This window comes from Pelmatolapia mariae, linkage group LG6 (genome assembly GCF_036321145.2).
Source record: "Pelmatolapia mariae isolate MD_Pm_ZW linkage group LG6, Pm_UMD_F_2, whole genome shotgun sequence".
NCBI classification, from domain to species: domain Eukaryota; kingdom Metazoa; phylum Chordata; class Actinopteri; order Cichliformes; family Cichlidae; genus Pelmatolapia; species Pelmatolapia mariae.
This window is the reverse complement of record NC_086232.1, coordinates 37,460,910-37,478,729: the sequence shown is the minus strand read 5'-3', so window position 1 is coordinate 37,478,729 and position 17,820 is coordinate 37,460,910. Positions and strand designations below refer to the sequence as shown.

The 17,820-nt window shown below is 38.5% G+C and overlaps 1 protein-coding gene across 1 annotated transcript; it reads right to left on the bottom strand.

Moving 5' to 3' along the window:
* Positions 1 to 3,978: 3,978 nt before the first annotated feature.
* On the bottom strand, positions 3,979 to 16,942 carry LOC134629497 (neuronal acetylcholine receptor subunit beta-2-like). Its single transcript, XM_063476868.1, has 8 exons — positions 16,234 to 16,942; positions 11,832 to 11,977; positions 10,175 to 10,219; positions 9,955 to 10,064; positions 8,765 to 9,291; positions 7,066 to 7,556; positions 5,756 to 5,901; positions 3,979 to 5,020 (listed from the first exon to the last, which is right to left on the bottom strand). The coding sequence occupies exons 1-8, from the start codon at positions 16,277 to 16,279 to the stop codon at positions 5,005 to 5,007; spliced, it is 1,527 nt and encodes a 508-aa protein (XP_063332938.1). The 5' UTR covers positions 16,280 to 16,942; the 3' UTR covers positions 3,979 to 5,004.
* Between the last annotated feature and the right edge of the window lie 878 nt (positions 16,943 to 17,820).

Below are 17,820 nucleotides of genomic sequence, written 5' to 3'. Positions count from 1 at the left end.
AGAAATGTGAAAAAAAGTCATAAAAAGGAACCAAAAACAGAGACAAACAAGGAAGCACAGCCGACCAAACACTAAAACTCCAGAAAAACTATAAAAATGAAACAGCACCAGTCTCCCAGGCACAGTTTACACAGTTACTGCATTTCATGCCAAGCATCTGGATAAGCCACAGCTGTTCTGAAAAAGAAATAGGTGTGGACAAATTTATGTAAGCATTAAGACATATTTAGGAAAAAGGTAATAAAATCTTCTTCTTTTTTTTAAAAAAAGAAGTGTGTTGAAAAAATGTTTGCATGTGGTGTTGTGTTATTGCCAGTGGCACAGGAACATCTACGGGGATAGAGAGTAGACTGGATTCCACTAAATCTGGATGCAAATGTCATGCAGTCAGTTAATGTGGAGCTAAAAAGAGCATCTCTGCAACCTCAAAATCCACAATGAACTTTTAAATGGCACTTACAGCCCTCAGATTTGTGTAGGCAAGACTTGTCTGCTTTCTTATGAAATATGTAGCCTAACATGCTTTTTACTCTTGCTGTAATGGTTTTGCAGACTGTGTAAATGATAAAATCTTTTGAAAGGCAAGCCATTTCATTTAGGCTGAAGGATCAAAAACACAAAATCCAAAACAAAGTCAAAACGCTAAGCACAAAAGCCACAGGGCTACACAAAGGAACTGTACCAGAGAGGATAAGAGATGCTGCAATAAACAAGAGGAGAAGACAGGTTTCAGGAATGGCAATCACAATCACATAAACTCACAATACCAATACACTGGAATAAAAATAAAAAACAGGGATTCAAAGGCTCCACAAAGAAAAACATCTAAAGTGTAAAACACCAGTGAAACAGACACCCAAAGTTAAATATTAAGTAAGAATACAAAATTACACTGAATTTATCTATTTTTTTGGTAGTTTTTTTTTAACCACTTATCCAGATCCAGGTTGCAGGGGCAACAGTCTAAGCCAGGGGTAGGCAACTCCAGGCCTCGAGGGCCAGTGTCCTGCAGGTTTTAGATGTGTCCTTGATCCAAGACAGATGATTTAAATGGCTAAATTACCTCCTCAACATGTCTTGAAGTTCTCCAGAGGCCTGGTAATGAACTAATCATTTGATTCAGGTGTATTGACCCAGGGTAAGATCAAAAACCTGCAGGACACTGACATTCGAGGCCTGACGTTGCCTACCCCTGGTCTAAGCAGTGATACTGTGACCTCCTTGTCCCCAGCCACTCCTCTGAGGGACAGTAAGGCATTCCCAAGCCAGCCAAGAGACATAATCTCTCAAGTGTGTCCTGAGCCTACCCCAGAGTATATTCCCAGTTGGACATGCCCAGAAGACCTAACCGAGGAGGCATCCAAGAGGCATCCTAGTTATGTTCCAAAATTACCTCTAGTGCAGGGGTGTCGAACTCCAGGTCTCGAGGGCCAGTGTCCTGCAGGTTTTAGATCTCACCTTGGGTCAGCACACCTGAATTAAATGATTAGTTCATAACCAGGCCTTTGGAGAACTTCAAGACATGTTGAGGAGGTAATTTAACCATTTAAATCAGCTGTGCTGGATCAAAGACACATCTAAAACCTGCAGGACACCGGCCCTCGAGGTCTGGAGTTGCACACCCCTGCTCTAGTGCATGGGTATGCAACTCCAGGCCTCAAGGGCCTTTTGTTATTGAGGAGTAGAAACTCTACTCTGACTGAGTTCCACGCTGGGCAACAACACACAAAGAGTAAAAGTTTTCATATTCACTAATAAAATCCTAAAACATGACCACTTCATTACATTTCCATTTACGGCACATTTATTAAATTGCACTGAGCATCATTACGTTACACAATTGAATTCTATAGAATGACTGCTGGCCTGCTCCGTCCTTGTTTTTGTTTATCACACCAACACACATCTGTCACCGTCATGCTCCAGTCAACCACATATAGGTATTGCTTAAACACACATAGGCGCACGCACAAAAACACACAAACCAGAGAGGCAGAGTAAATATGTGTTTTGTCGATAACTGTCCACCAGAGCAGACTCACAGCATTGCTGATGTGCTGACTTCAGGACTTCAGTGCTTCACTTTTGCTGAGATAAAGAATTTGGGCCAGTTAAATCTTATCATTGTCTATTATGTGTGTGTGTCAGTGTGTGTGTTCATTCATGTTGTAGCGCACTAAAAGTGACTGCGCACGCTGTCTTCAGAGGCTCCTGATTGTTAGCTGGTTATGTTATTTTTACCTGATATTACCTTTTTGTTGCCAGATGTTGTTCACAAATTTAGGCATATGCTGTCAGCAACACACACACACACATACACGCACACCCTCAGCAGAACAAAAGCACATTAGAGCATTAGCAAAGCAGATTTTCTCTTTTTTCAGGCTGAGGAAGGAGGTGCACTCTAATACACAACAACCAGAATGTCCATTAACAGGATGTGATCCTGCATGTGGATTCACTTATGGTTTGAGCTAAGTTTTAAAAAGGGTTTTAACTCAAGTAATTGTGTATTTATGTGTGGATATGCACAAAAAATGTCACAGTGGTTTGCTTTATATCAGCAGTGATACAGAATAAAAAATAATCAAGTCTTGAACAGAAAATTGGTCTGAATATGTATTTTTCACAGAGACACAGATGACTGCTGTCCTCTGGCACTGTTTGATCAAAACATGAAGAAAACAAGTTTAAGAAAATGTTCACCAAGAAAAGAAAACATCACAAACGGCACATTAGTGTCACTGTAGCAACTTTTGAAATGTATAAAAATACTTGGGCCACTTTCTGTCAACCTTGTCTGCCCCCTTTCTGAGTACAGAACACCTCCTTTTATGTTATACTGTCAGGGCTCTGCTTGAGAATGTCAGCCATCCCATCTACAAAAGCTAAGAAAACCCTACTGTTTTTCACCTCCGCTCTCTTACTTTGAGAGTGCTTCTATTACTTTTACCCTGAAGTGCAAAGCTCCTGCTGTCAGTTTTCAGCTCAGAAGAAGTCTGGACAGGCAGCTGAATCCTGTTCTGTAAAGTAAAGCCTTGGTTATGATATGAAGGGTATGAAAGACTCAGTGTAAAATGATGTTTGGACATATTTTCACAGCTTGTGGTTATATTATACCTTTACCTGCAAGGTAACATATGACATACTAATGTACATGAGTGTAAATAATATTTGTTTAAATGAGTTACTGTCAGGCATGGAGGCATTTTACATTATTTAAACTGCAGGTGGGGTCATAATAGAAAAAAGGTACTTTGTGTTTTGTGTTGCCCAACTAATTCAGCAGGCAAACATGGTGTTACACCTGATTTGATAGGCCATTGTGCAAGTGGGGGTGAAAAGTCAGCAGGCACAGAGTGTCTCCTGGAAGGGTTTGTATATTGTTGTACTCTGTTGTGAACATGGAAGTCCACGGTTCAAATGCAGCTCAAAATTCCCAGACCTGGTTAATCACAATGTGAAGGCGGTGTGGTTTTAGTTTAAGTCTGATGATATTTCTAACAGCATACAATAGACTACTGGCTTTATCACCAAACCAAGTCCATACAGATTTTTATTTGTTTATTTTTTATTCTCTGTCATTTCCTTCCCTGTCAGCATCACAAGGAAAGAATGAAATCTGAAATCTCCTAAACCAAATTACAGTTTGTATCAGTAAAGTTAACCAAACTACAGTAAATATCTGATGAAGTGAGAGTGGAAAACTTATCCCAATTAAGTGTAAATATTGTTTTCATGTGAGAGGGACTTACAAAAAATAAACCAAATAAGCTGAAACAACCAAAAATGAAAGCCATACTTACTGTATTTGCAGCCAATGTATTTTGACTTCTAACCATCAAATTTCGAAATGTTTTCAATTAGAAAAGCCAATCGAAGAAGTGACCTTCTACCAAATGGATGAGGAAACAGCACAGGTCAAACTAAAGCTGACAGCCTTTTTTTATTCAACATATTGAATTAGAATACAGTCAGTGTCAGATCATTAACATATAACATGGTGCAGTTACAGGTTTTTAATCTTCTGGTGTACAACAAAAGTTTAAGGCAGTTGAAAAGTGAAGGGTGGAAATGAGCTTTTGGACAGGGAAACAGTACACACAACTGGAATTAATGTTGTCTTTTCATATGCAATAAAATGCATGACATATACAGCACTCGCTCCATCTGTCACATCTATTTGAAATTTCATCCATATTTTCAAGACTTCTATCAATATTTCTCAAACTATTCCTTTTCCTCTGACAGGCCTTGTGATTGTGGAATAGAAAGACAGACAAGAAGAGAATACACAAGCATGTGAGAAAAAATACAATGAGAGAAACCAAGAGCAGAACACACATTTTTCAAAATAAGACACTGCCTTAGAGTTACAATGTTACTTGGGAGGTGGATTGTGGAAATGAAACACAGTGCTCTGAAGTGGAACACGAAAAAGACAGAACTAGAAATGATGCGTTAATACTTCCACAAAGACAAAAGGTGGCGAGAACAAAATCCTCTTCCTATTACAGTAAAGGCTGATGTAGAGAAAAAAGAAATTATGTTCCGCTTTTGTACCACTGTTATAAATGTTCATACAATTTTCATATCAGCGATGCTGGAGAGGAGAGCAGGCCTCATTGGAGCAGCAACATGGGAGAAAAACAGTCACAGTTAAAACCTTAGACACTTTCATCAGCAGTGCAGTCAGTCCAAAATGAAACAGGGACTGCAAATCATCTATAATTTACATCACCTTTGTGTTTTTAACATTGTACAATTTTCTGGAACAACTGTCCACAGGCACTGTCTTCATCATCTTGACAGAAACTGCTCGACTTTGAGGGGTAAAGTTTCTTCGATGAAGGTGGGAAAACACGCAGGCAAACATTAAGCAATTGGTTTGATTCCATGTTCATTTGAAGTTCATCACCGGTTGGTTATGTGTCAGATTTAATCATTAGGAGTAGATCACAGCCAGACATTGTAATGCTTCTCAAAGTTGCAGTCACAGAAAACCTAGAAATCTCCATATCTACAGGGAGAAAAACACACAAAGTAAAGCAAGTGTAAATAAAGATATACCTGAATCCTACAAATCACCCGGTGCGTGAATGCTGTGCTGTGCGTGAACTATCCTTTGTGTGTGTGTGTGTGTGTGTACGTGTGTGTGTGTACGTGTGTATGTGCGTATGGGTTCTTACTATCTTGGTGGAGACCAAAATCTGAAATTTACTATACTGGTGGGGACCAACAGCCCTCGTGGGGAGCAAAATCCAGGTGCCCACGGGGTTGAAGGCATTTTTCACACCCAACTGTAACCGTGACACTAAAACCACATTTTGAGTGTGAAAAATGCCTTCAACCCCGTGGGCACCTGGATTTTGGTCCCCACGGGGTTGAAGGCATTTTTCACATTCAAAATGTGGTTTTAGTGTCACGGTTACAGTTGGGTTATGGTTAGGTTTAGGGTTAGTCATTCATTTTTGATGGTTAGGGTTAGGGTAAGCAGCTAGGGAAATTTTTATGTCAATGGGATGTCCCCATGAGAATAGGAAACCAGATGTGTGTGTGTGTGTGTGTGTGTGTGTGTGTGTGTGTGTGTGTGTGTGTGTGTGTGTGTGTGTGTGTGTGTGTGTGTATGTGTGTGTGTGATAGAAAAAGGCATGTCACACAAATTATTTTTAGAAAAAAGGGATGGGACATTTCTGATATGTAAAGAAAAGTTGCTCTGTATGTTAATGTGTATTTCACAGTGTGTATGACTCACTCTGTCTCATCAGCAGTGGGCGTGTTATAGCTCTGGAACAGTGGCTGCATGAAGAGTCCCAGAGTTCCCACCACACACACCAAGATGAAGATCCACAGGAACAGACGGTCTATCACCATTGCTACGTACTTCCAGTCTTCTATGATCTAGAACCACATTATCAGATCCAGACCATTGTGGTTAAGGTTTGTATGTTTGGGTCAAATGAAAATTAGCTCGTTAAATCTACCTATTTGCAATTCAGTGTTTGTAACACCTAAACATTGTAAGACAGGAAAGTCAAACTCAATTTATATTTAGGCCTCATACAGACCACTAAAGGCCCGTGAAACTCCCTTTTCTGTCAGTGTAAACTTTTAATCCCTGCAATATCTCAATGCAGGAAAAAGAAGTGCAATTTCAACTACACAATAAAGAAATGCTGTTCTCTTTCATGAAAGAAATCTTTCACCACAACTCTTTGTGCTTAAATTATAAAAAATAAATGTAAAATGACAGAAGACGTTCTGGTAGCTCATGACACAGACTGTCCTGTAATTATACAGCAGAATGTTTTTGTTAATTCCCTATTTTATTTCATTATTTTACCATTGACACAATGTAAAAAACAAGCCTTTCTATAGTAGCTAGTTGGGGAAAAAAATAACTTTTCTGTCATTTATTTGTCTATTACTTCATTACTTTGGTGTAGTATGAATGGCTGTGGGGTGGTTTTTATCAGTAGGACTGTAAAATGTATGGAAATAAAATCTATGCTCTCCTTCACATCACTAGACATCTAGTGGGCTGGATTGGAGTCTTTGACTGGCCGATTCTGGCCCCCGGGCCTTATGTTTGACACCCCTGGTGTTATGGGTTAGCAGACAGTCAACTGCATGTCATTCAGAAAGAGTACAATTACAGAAAGCAAAGCATGTTTGTAATATTTATTAAATCTGAGAGCTGAGGTTTATGATTTGTGCTTTCAGTCAGCGTGTGTTTTACACAAAAGTATGTGGAGAGCTTTCTGATGACATTAGAAATGTCTATAGTAAAATAGATAGCTGACAGATTCCAATTGTATGACAAGAGAACAAAAGCAAACACTGAACACTGAGATATGGCTCGTCTCATATTTGATTTTGCCCTGGTAATCTTCCCTTTCCACCTTGTCGCTTGTCTGACATCATGCATCTCCATAATCTGTTTTTGTATGGCTTTCCTTTCCTCTTTCTGTCTCTGCAAGAATATATTTTATCTTCTATTCCTTTCAATGTTTTGGTGTCCCCCTATCTCCCCTATTCATCATCACTTATCTATTTTTTTCTTACCCCTTCATCGTCGTCTTCTGTCTTCATGTGTTCAGCTATGTATCTCACTCCATCCACTGCCTCCTCCAGATCTGCATCTAACTGATTGGCCAAAGGCCTCTGGAAGTCTGAAAAGCCACCGCCACCATCCGGGATGTCACCAGCCGTCCAGCAACACCGCTGCACTAAATCCTCATTCACGTAGAAAGAGTCGGCGTCGGTTCTGATCCCACCGAGTCTGATGTTTGAGTACTGCTTTTTGTTTGTGCTGCTTTGGGCGTTATTTTTACAGACAATACTCCGACTGGTGTACTTCCGGCGCAGTTTATCACGAACACTGGAAGAGCCTGGACGCCTCATGAGTAGGAAGGTAGGTAGACGGACTAAGAAGAGCCGTTTGACCCAGTCAGGCATGTAGTGAGTGGACGGTGAGCGATGGTGCACGTTGAGGACGCAGACGGTGCTTACAATCGAGAATGTGACCAGCACCATGGTGAACATTAAGTATTTACCTTTAACAGAATGAGATACAGAGAAATGATCAGATGTTGTCTTTTACCAACACTACTTCTGCCTTTAATCATAGTGCATTCAGTCTTCAGTCATGTGTTATTCAATAATCAAATAATAGCTTGGTCTCAAATAACAACCAGCAGCATCTCTAACACGTTTTTAATAAAGACTGTGTTAAAAGGCTAACTGGAAGGTGTTAATATGCAATACTAAGCAATTTTAAATTAAAAATGATGAAAGAAATATATTAGAAATTAAAATGGTTTATAGCTAGAATAAAAGTACATCAAATATAATTTCAGAAAAAGAAAAAATAGAATAATAAAACCAATTTAAAAATAGTAAGGTTTGATCAGTCCAATCGTTAAAAATAAATAAAATAAAATAATGTAATGCCAAGTAAAAAACAAAAATTTTAAAATGGTTATAAAAGTAGATATTATTTAAAACAAAGAGTGGTGATAGCTTTCACTTTCATTTGCACCAAAGCAGGTGAAATACTTTTGTATGACACTGGGGTGTGCTTCTCAAACCGTGTTATACTATTATAATTAAGTGTTTCCTTCATTTTTTTTTGAGTGGCGCAGTACTCTGCTAGAATGAAGTATATTTCATTACTTTCAGCTGTTTGGTTTCCCTTATACTGTTCCATTAGTGTTCCTACTGGAATCTCCAAAAGCAGTATATTAATGTCAAGTGTAGGTACACGTATAACACTAGTACTTTAATGGTTTGAACTTAAACATTTATTATCCGGTGAGTCTTTGTGCTCACCAGAGTGAAACTGTCCATAATCTGAGCAGCTGCCTCTTCAGGCAGCCATAATATTTTACACCTTTTTTTTTAAATTTCCATGTGTTGACTTTGTGCTGAGGTTGTAAACAGCATAATAAAAAATTAGGTGGAGGGCAAGCAGAAAAAGGACTGACCTGTCATAAAACACATTTACAAATCATATATGAAAAATGAAATGTGAAGACCCATCATTTATATAAGCCTATTTCAAATACAGGGTAGCTCTTTCGGTTGTAAATAAATGGCCTTAATCCATAATTGAAAAACTACTTTTTTCTTGTTTTATGTTTTCTTACACACATCACTAAACTATTATATTTATATAAAGTGTCTGTACACATAGTAAAAACCCGAATATTCATTGCCCTAGGCTATAAACTGTTGCAAATAGACAAATATGGATATGACTAACCTATGAGTGGCACTGCTAGAGAGGTAGGTGGCACTATCTTTGATATGAGCAGCAGGAACACAGTGAGTGCCAGCAGCACTGAGATGCAAAGCGTCATTTTCTCCCCACAGTCTGACGGCAGGTAGAACACCAGGATAGCTAATGATGTGATCAGCACACAGGGGATAATCAGATTGATGGTATAGAAAAGAGGCTTCCTCTTGATGACAAAATCATAGGTGATGTCCAGATAGGTTATGTCGTTGGGGTCCTCGTTTTTGCGTGCTGGGAGCGAGACAATGTCCCACTCTCCACTTGGGGTAAAGTCGTCACGGCTGGCGAAATCACTGGTGAGGATAAGATCTACTTCTGTGTGGTCGTAGGTCCAAGAGCGGAACTTGAGAGTGCAGTTCTGCTGGTCGAAGGGGAAGTTCTGCACCTCGATGGCACAGGCTGACTTGTAGATTGCTGGAGGGAGCCAGAAGATGTCCCCTGTGTTTGAGACCACAGCGTTGCAATAGAAGGAAACCTCGTACACACCGTCAGCACTATAGGAGGTTTGGAAATAAAGGATTAAAGAGCGTTAAGCACATCAAATGCAGAAGAAAGAAAAATTAGAGTCTGACCAATACAGGATTTTTTTAAACCAATACTAATACTAATATTTAAAAATCCAATAAATGGGACAACATTTATTTGTATTTTCTAGCATTTGTTATGTGTAGTTATTTAGGAGTGCCAAATAACTATAAAATGTCAACTCTTGTAATATGGTTCCTGGGATGTTTCTTCCATTTATTCTTTATTTGTTTCATTTTCATTAATTTCCTAATAAATGAATATTGTTTGCTGATACTTGAAACCAGGAATCCTAGCCACTAGACCATATGGGAATGTTAACATAAAATACTAATAATAAAGAGAAACTGGATTTGTGGAAATTGTTAATTACACAGCTCCCACTGAAATACTTTGCATTTTAGTAACAACGTGTAAAACATGAGTGGTAATGATCGAAAACCTCATAATATTGAGAACGGTTTAATAAAATAATGGTTTAATCCAGTCATACAAGGCCTCCACAGGAATTAGTTTTCCTGCTTTAAATTGATTTTTAATAGTAAAAAATAAAAAAAAAGTCCAAATCACATAAATCTAACTCAGAAAAGCAGCCAAGTCTCTCTCAGTTGGGATCAAATTTGCATACTTACTTGTTATAGAGCACTATATCAGGAAGCCAGATAAGTTTGGAGGGTATTCGCAATTTCTTGATGCCTTCATATTTCTCAGGATCCCATCTCAACCTGTAGTCGTTCCATTCCTGCAGAGGAGCCTTTGTTATTGTAACCATAACTATGACCAAAAGACCAAAATACTGACCATACAAGGTACTGTATAAGAACTGGGCAGCAGAGAAAAGACTGTAGGTACCTGAAACAGCCACAGGTTGGTCGTCATTATCTGTTCTCTCTCATTCTGAAAGCAAAGATCAGTCAGCTGTTAAAACTACATAATACTTTCCATAATGCTATTTTTATTTTGAGTAAAGGTCAAAGCAATAAATCAATACACACATTTAATGAGTGCATGAAATAACACTAACATTTTGGAGCAAAAAAATGTATTTTTAAAGCCTGTTTTACAAATGCCTGAAAGGAAGGACTTACTCTGATACTAAGGTCAGCCTGTTTACTGTCTTGTCTTGAGATGAATGGAAAGGTTAGAATCAAAGTTGTCTGAGACGAATGGTGTTTTAAAACCTCTGGTGAGGCTCACGCAGCCATGGAGGCTAACATGATTATTAGTGAATATGATGAAAATAATGGCTTTAAAACCATATTCTGCAACACTTCAGTGGCTTAGGTGGTGTTCAAGCCGAGGAGCAGAAAGTAGTGCATTAAGTAATGTGAATAAGAAGCTTTTAGAAGCCCATGTCACGAGGTGAAGACCTTAAGTAAAGCTTAGTTGCAGTGACTTATAATAATAGTTCTGTGAAACAGCACAACAGGTCATCAAAAATTCTAAAAACCTAAATAATCCAGAGATGAATTATTCAGGCCACTTATTAACATAGTACATTTTACAATCCAACCATAAAGAAATATATCCAAATGGTAAAACAAATAGTTTGGAGAAGAGAAGCACAAAATATCACTTGTCGAGCACAGGGCTAACTCAAAGAGACAGATAAATTGATTCAGACCTTCACAATTACAGGCAATTTAAAGTTGCCACTTCTATTCTACAACCTAGAAGCCTCTGAACTGCGACAGTGTCATGAATTATTATTAAGTTATTATTATTACATTATAATGTAAAATTAATTCTGCTCTTTTCTTTAATATTTATGTTGCTATTTTCCTTCTTAAAGGAGACTAACGGACCATTAAAGCACTACTTAATGGTTACATAGTCACCACGTAATAATTATAAAAACTTCTGTAATGCAATTAAAGGCACAGTTCGGTGTTTAAACAAAAAGCTGAACACTCCTAAAAGAGAAAAGAGGAGAGAAACAAAGGACTGCACATCCATACAGGTGCTCTAGCTGATTTCAAGACATAAATAGTTTAGAATAATCCTTTTTTGTGACACACGTATATAAAGGGATGCATGACGGCTGATTTTGGGTTCAGGGTCCTGGTACTGTGTACATACAGACTCATATTCATGGCTTCTTGAGACATATAAATAGAACAGATGCTTTATTAGCCTTTATGTCTTTAGCAAACACCTGTGTAAATTATCCCCTGTGAAAAGCCCTACTGAAGCAATACGTGGGAACATAAGATGTCACAAACCTCTACAAACTAATAAAGATCATGCCGTAATCAAGCTGCCACCTCCGCAGCAGGGATATAAAGGCAATGGTGAAATGCAAACTCCACAATTCAAATAATCCAGAGTGAGTCAATCCCCATGTTAACACTTCACTTGAATCACATCAAATACGAGCTGCCTGTAATGGGTTTTGATTGCGTCAAATTAAATCATCACAAGTCCAATTTTTCATTTATTTCAGGTAATGGTGTTTGAGCCCAGTAGACTCTGATGCATGATAATCTGGATGCAGTTTGTGTGTACTCACCACACTGATGAGCTGAGACAAAGACACCTGTATGGAGACGGTGACCTGCTGGCTCTTATTGACAGCAGGTCTGATTAGTTTATTGTAGTGCTCTGGACCTAAAAGGTAGTTTACCAGGCGCTCCTCTGCATTCTCTGCCCAGCTGCCTGCAGAGAAAATACAGAATATTGAAAGAAATCCAATTAATCAAAGTGCTTTAAACATAAAATGAATCTGTTTAAAATATGTAATATTATAGACATTATTACATGGAACTCCACTGCCTGAAAAAGCAGAGTCAATAACTAATGTCATTCATAAAGGCCATGTGTTTGCCCTGTGGCGATTCACAGCCACTGGTAGGTGTGTAGTGTATCTTTGTATCCTGCTTGTGCGAGTGTCTGTTTCTGAAAACAATGTCTGTTAACAAAGTAAATTTACCAGAGGGCATTACAGCTGAATCACGTGTTCTCGGTTAAGTGTGAGCATGTGTACATCTTGCAGTCTGACACTTCACTGCAGGGTTTTAGAGCACAGAAACACACAAGGCTCCAGTCAAGCATCCCGGTGAGACAGCCCCTGAAGCTTTATATTTCCTGAGCCCTAAATTATTGGTTATATAAAAGTAATCGTATGAATAAAGCAGAAGCAGAATGCTCCAGTTGCCATTATATCCACATTGTCAAACAAACTGACAACAGCGCAGTGAGGATTGGTTATCTGGACCGCTTCCCTCCCTGTAGCACATGAGTTGTCTGTTTTTGCAAGATTGCATGCAGTGCAGGCTGTGTGAGCATGGATGTTCTTTTTTTTAGCAGCACCCTGCTGCTTCAAGTTTTCATGTCAGAGTGAACATCAGTGGTTTCAGCTGAAGAGAGGCAAGTGAGTCTCTTAGAACTAAATGAGAAATCTTTAGCTCTCAGTTTATTTTAACTTCAGAGGATAAATGGTCTGCCATCAAGTAAGAACCTCAAGTATCTCTTTATGTAAGAGGAAAGCTATTTGTTAAAATGAAAGCTAAACCGCTTAATCACATTTATATTTCTTCTGAAGTGGCCCCAGCAGAGTTCAATACTATGTGTTAAATGTATGAACATGCATAGAAATGTTTAGATTACGCCCAGCAAATTAGGCTGTCATTAAAGTAGCTATATGAGAACAAATACTATATGTAAATATAAATCAAGTGGACACCAAATTTTTTATTTTAACAGAAGATTTGAATAGAAGTTTAATAGGAAAAAAGCAGTAAATGTATTAATATTGCAGTGCTGCTCTGGTATTATTTAACAACTTGTTGTCAAAAGTTACCACATGTAAATCTCAACAATAAATATGGAGCTTTAACAAAATGTCACTTTGCTCATGTTTGCATAAAGAAAAGGGAAAACAAAGGAAAACGTCAATCAAAAGATACCAAAATGCAGCAGCACCCCTGAAGCTCATTTTGTTTAATCTGTTTTACAGGGTATTCCCTGACTGTTTTACAGATATTTCAAAAATGGAAAACTCCTACTCTTTGAACCTCTGGCAAGCGATATAGCTCAATTTTCAGATTTTTTTTTCAGGATTGCAATGGAATACCTCTCTGTAAGTACTGGAGATGTTATGCATCATGATCCACTTTATGGTGCTGGCATTTTGATTTCATGCATCTAACAAGAAGCAGAGAATTTCTTGCCGTGGCAAACTGATAGCATTCATAATCGACCACCGAAACCAGCTGGAATTTGTTACAGATGCTTCTGTCTTGATTTAACCATGTTCCCAACATCTGCTGTAGTTACTATCATTTGGGAACGGGAACCATTGAGGTAGGATGACTTATTGTAAATCCTAAACTGACAATTCAGCACACATTAGCGGAATGCTAGTGTTGTATGGGCAAAATGGGTTTTCCTAAAAGAAAACGTATGTCTGCTAAAACTGTAACAGAATATGAGCATTTGTTTCGAAACAGGTGCTAATCATTTTTAGTAATTTAGATCCACTGAATCCAATTAGTTGAGGAACTCACAAGCACTCTCTGGCCAAATTGCAGCCAATTTCAGCATAATGACATAAGTAGGAACAGAAAAGGCTCTCCATGGATGGGGTCTCACCAGGATCATTAACTTCCTGGAGTCTCTGACAGGATTTAGTGGGCAACATGCATTTTTTTATGCATGCATAATCAATTGTTGGGGTAATAAGAGTGAGATAATAGCTGCTGCATTCACTAGTATTTACTGTGATACTGTACTTGTGCAACATTGCTATTCAAACTGAAGCAACAGAGATATTCTTTGTTTCAAGATGCTTTACTTTCCTGTCAAAACATGGCAGATCAACAGGGTGACACTAGACGTAAGTGACTAAAGCCTCAAACCTATTATGGAGCAATAAACTCTTCTCAATTTCCTTTTATAAAAAATATTTCAAACATCTAGTGTGTTACAAGTGGGACTGACTCATGAAATTAGACTTGCGATTATGGCAGCATTAGAGTTTTCACATTCACAAGTATGGAAGGGTTTACTTCAAGGGGGTAGCAGTGACTTAAATTTCATCACTCAAGAGTAAGCCCCCCCCCCCCCCCCCCCCTTTGTTGATACCTTTTATATTAAGAACAGCTTAGCCTCCAGTAATCTGCAGTGATGACACTCATTAAGATTAAAACACTGACGCTGTGATGGAAGCCTGGTGCCACATATCATTGCATAGTACAAGACCAAGTCAAATCTTTAGGCCTTCAGAGAAATGCAACCACTCACAACAACATGATGGAAGACACAGAGAAGTGCTATGCCGCTTCTCGATGTTTTACAGCCTTTAAATCATTTAAAGCTCAATTCCAGGGTCTCCTGCCTTCTCTTGATGGATGCTGCAGACTAATCCTTGACTATGTTACATGCCACAGCTGATCTTTGTCAGAGTTTGTAAGAGAAAATCTATAGATTGATGGCTCAGCCTTTTGGTTGTCTTCATTCTTTTTGGAAAAATTATTGTATTTTAGGTCTAGCTTAAACACTAAAGCGTAACCTACAACCTTAACCAGTTTTACATGTATACAATGCACCACTCTCTGAAATAAAAGCTAAAATCAAGGTCAGGTAAGTAAGAGGAAGTTTTTCTTTTAGGGCAGTGCGACATCCACATTTTGCCTAAAAAAACAGGAGATGGTGCTTTCTTGGTGGTAGATAAAACAGGGCTCTTATTTAATTATTCAAGGGCGCATCTGCTTTTACTTATGGGTATTTTAAGAGTATGAACACCACCCACACTTTCTCAGGAAGTTCTTGCAGAGTGCTGTTGTGGTTGCTTTAAATTCCTGTACTCAGAAACACAAATACACATCAAATACACCTCTTCTTGTGAAAAACAGAGGTCCTGTAAACAGCATGAGTCCAGTTTTATAGAATCCAAATACAGAAAAGACAGATAATGTAAGATAATTGTAACTGTGCCTTTCCAGGGAAGATGATCTGTTGATTATAGATACAGTATATGGACAATATAAGTAGAAAACCCTATACTTTGGGTTGCAGCTACTACTCAGTGCACTTGTTCAAGTCATTAATAGTCTACCTTTAAGAGTGGGGAGGTGGGGGTAGCAGTTTGAGGAAGAGTTTAAATCATACAAATACATACAAATTAGAGAAATGATTCTGTCATGTGAAGAATGGTTTGAAATATTATTTTAATATTTGCAAAGACTGCGGACTTCCAAATACTGACTTTGGTAATATATAAAAGTCTAAAAGCTTTGAATACATTACTATAAAGTGAAATAATAACATGTATTTAATTAAGCTGATGTGAAAAACAGAAATATGAAGTTTAGTTCTTCAGGATTTTCTTTTATGAATCCCTCTGAATAAAAAGAAAAAAATGTAGATAACTCTCACAACTACCAAAATGTTACATTTATTATAGGTGAGTAGTGGTATTGCACTAATTACATGATTATAAATAGAGAAGTATCCACTAGAAAGGCATCTCTTCCTTTGATTTGTCTTTCAAAAGATTTTCCACACTTTGAAGCACAATCATTTGGATTGTACCCCTGAGTTTTGATTTACAGTTAATATAAGATTCTCTTGTGGCACCATTAATGTTACCCTTTGCTACAGGACACCTGAGGCTTTAATCAGGTCAGTTATCTCCTCTGCAGTTCAATGAAACGTGATTAAATCGACTTCTTTGGAAGAGTATTGCGCCTATTTTCAGGCCATAATCACTACCTAAGAGGGTATACTGTGTGTGTGTGTGTGTGTGTGTGTGTGTGTGTGTGTGTGTGTGTGTGTGTGTGTGTGTGTGTGTGTGTGTGTGCGTGCGTGTGCGTGCGTGCGTGCGTGCGACATCTGTTCTTAGCAGTAAACTTCTCACAGAAAATGTTTTCATATTCATACCAGTTTGGGATATTTAAAAGATAATAACTTACTTGTTAGAGAGAGAATGAGGAGCACAAGAGCAGTGCTGGCAGTCATCTCCTTTCCGATTCACTACGCTAAGTTGCTTCTTTCTAATGACTGTCCTCTAAAAATTTTTAAATCAAATAAAAAAGACCAGAAATGTCTTGAATGTCAAAAGTGACGATTTAGCCCAACCTCACGGCTTTTCCTATTACTTTTTTCCACACAGGTGCTCCAGGTGTTTTCTCTTTTGCTGGAAAACACGCAGAAACTTTGGCTGTTATGGTTGAAAAAAAATATCACGTGTAAAAACTGTCTATTTGCCAAAGGCAACATGATGGTCCTTTACTTCACAGCATCCTGCGGGAGTTGGGCAGCCCATTTTGCGCAGCCGCCTCAGCAAGCAACTCTCGATCCAAATCCAGTAGACTAGTCCACGATGGTGTCCAAAAAAATCCACATTAAACTTGTTTTCTTTTTTAACTTAATCACCAATATTTGCCTTAAGTTTCTTTTGATGAAGCGCCGATAACTTGAAATTGGCGCAGCTGATGAGACTAGCGCGCATGCAGGCGGGACGCTTGCGCTACATTGGCTCCCCGGGGTTAAACCACGCAGTCAAAGTCCACAAAGAAACCAAGAGCGTTTTTTCCATCAAACTTCGAGGAGAAGCTACGATGAAAAAGCAGGAGGTCGGGGCTCGGAGAGGGAGGTGCGTGTCTCTCTGCCTGTGTGCTCCTAGCGCCTCGGACCGGAGCAGATACGCACGTCACGGCGTGGACTGATGTGCAACTGCCAGTCTCATCTAGATGGGCTCTTTTTCAGCCAGTGGCGCTTCCACAGCCTACTTTTCACAACACTGTGACTAACTAAACTTAAAGAGTGCGTTTAAAACCATAAATCACCGCAAACTGGCGACCCATATTAAAGAATCAAAGATGTTAATTTAAATGAGAAAAATGGTGTAGGATCAGCGATTCAAGTCAGATGAGCTCTGTCATTGTTTTGTACTGGCACACAATCAGAGTTTAGACTAAACTCACAACCTGATATAGGTCAGACTGATGGAAGAAGACAGTCTACATGTAACGAACCTAGTGTTGCAGATAATCCAGCACTTAGGCTTCCTCTTTAGGTGGTGTGTAATGTATATAATAGTCTAGACATGGAGATCCAGGTCCTTTTAATCTAAGATAATATACATGTTAGGGTTTTATAACCGTGATAATGTGTTACTAAAATGTGTCAGTACAGTCTGCAGCAGAAACACATTAGTGCTGCAAATTATTTCTCACTGCAGCTTTGACATATGGCTGTGTGAAGACTTTCTTATCGACTCATAAATCCAAGTTAACATTATTTTACTTTAATTTTGACTGTCCAAAAGGGATTACCGTGAGTTACAATGTTCTGGTGTTAAACAGACCATAATCATTTGTTTGATGGATGAATGTGAAATTTTTTAAAAATAATATGGGATATAATGAGAAGAGTAATATAACCTGATGATTCAAGCTGATTTTGTAACTCAAAGAGGAGATAAGCCATGCCAGCTGACAGCACACCAGTGTGACCACACCACATCTTAATTTCTGCTGTGATATTCAGATGATAGA

Bases quoted from the DNA above. Each gene is read 5' to 3' on its own strand.
- LOC134629497 (XM_063476868.1), bottom strand. From the start codon at position 16,279: ATGACTGCCAGCACTGCTCTTGTGCTCCTCATTCTCTCTCTAACAA. The intron at 10,065-10,174 runs GTACCTACAGTC...GCTCCTCTGCAG, and splicing joins CCAACCTGTGGCTGTTTCAG to GAATGGAACGACTACAGGTT. The intron at 5,902-7,065 runs GTAAGAAAAAAA...ATGTGGTTCTAG, and splicing joins CAGAAGACGACGATGAAGGG to ATCATAGAAGACTGGAAGTA.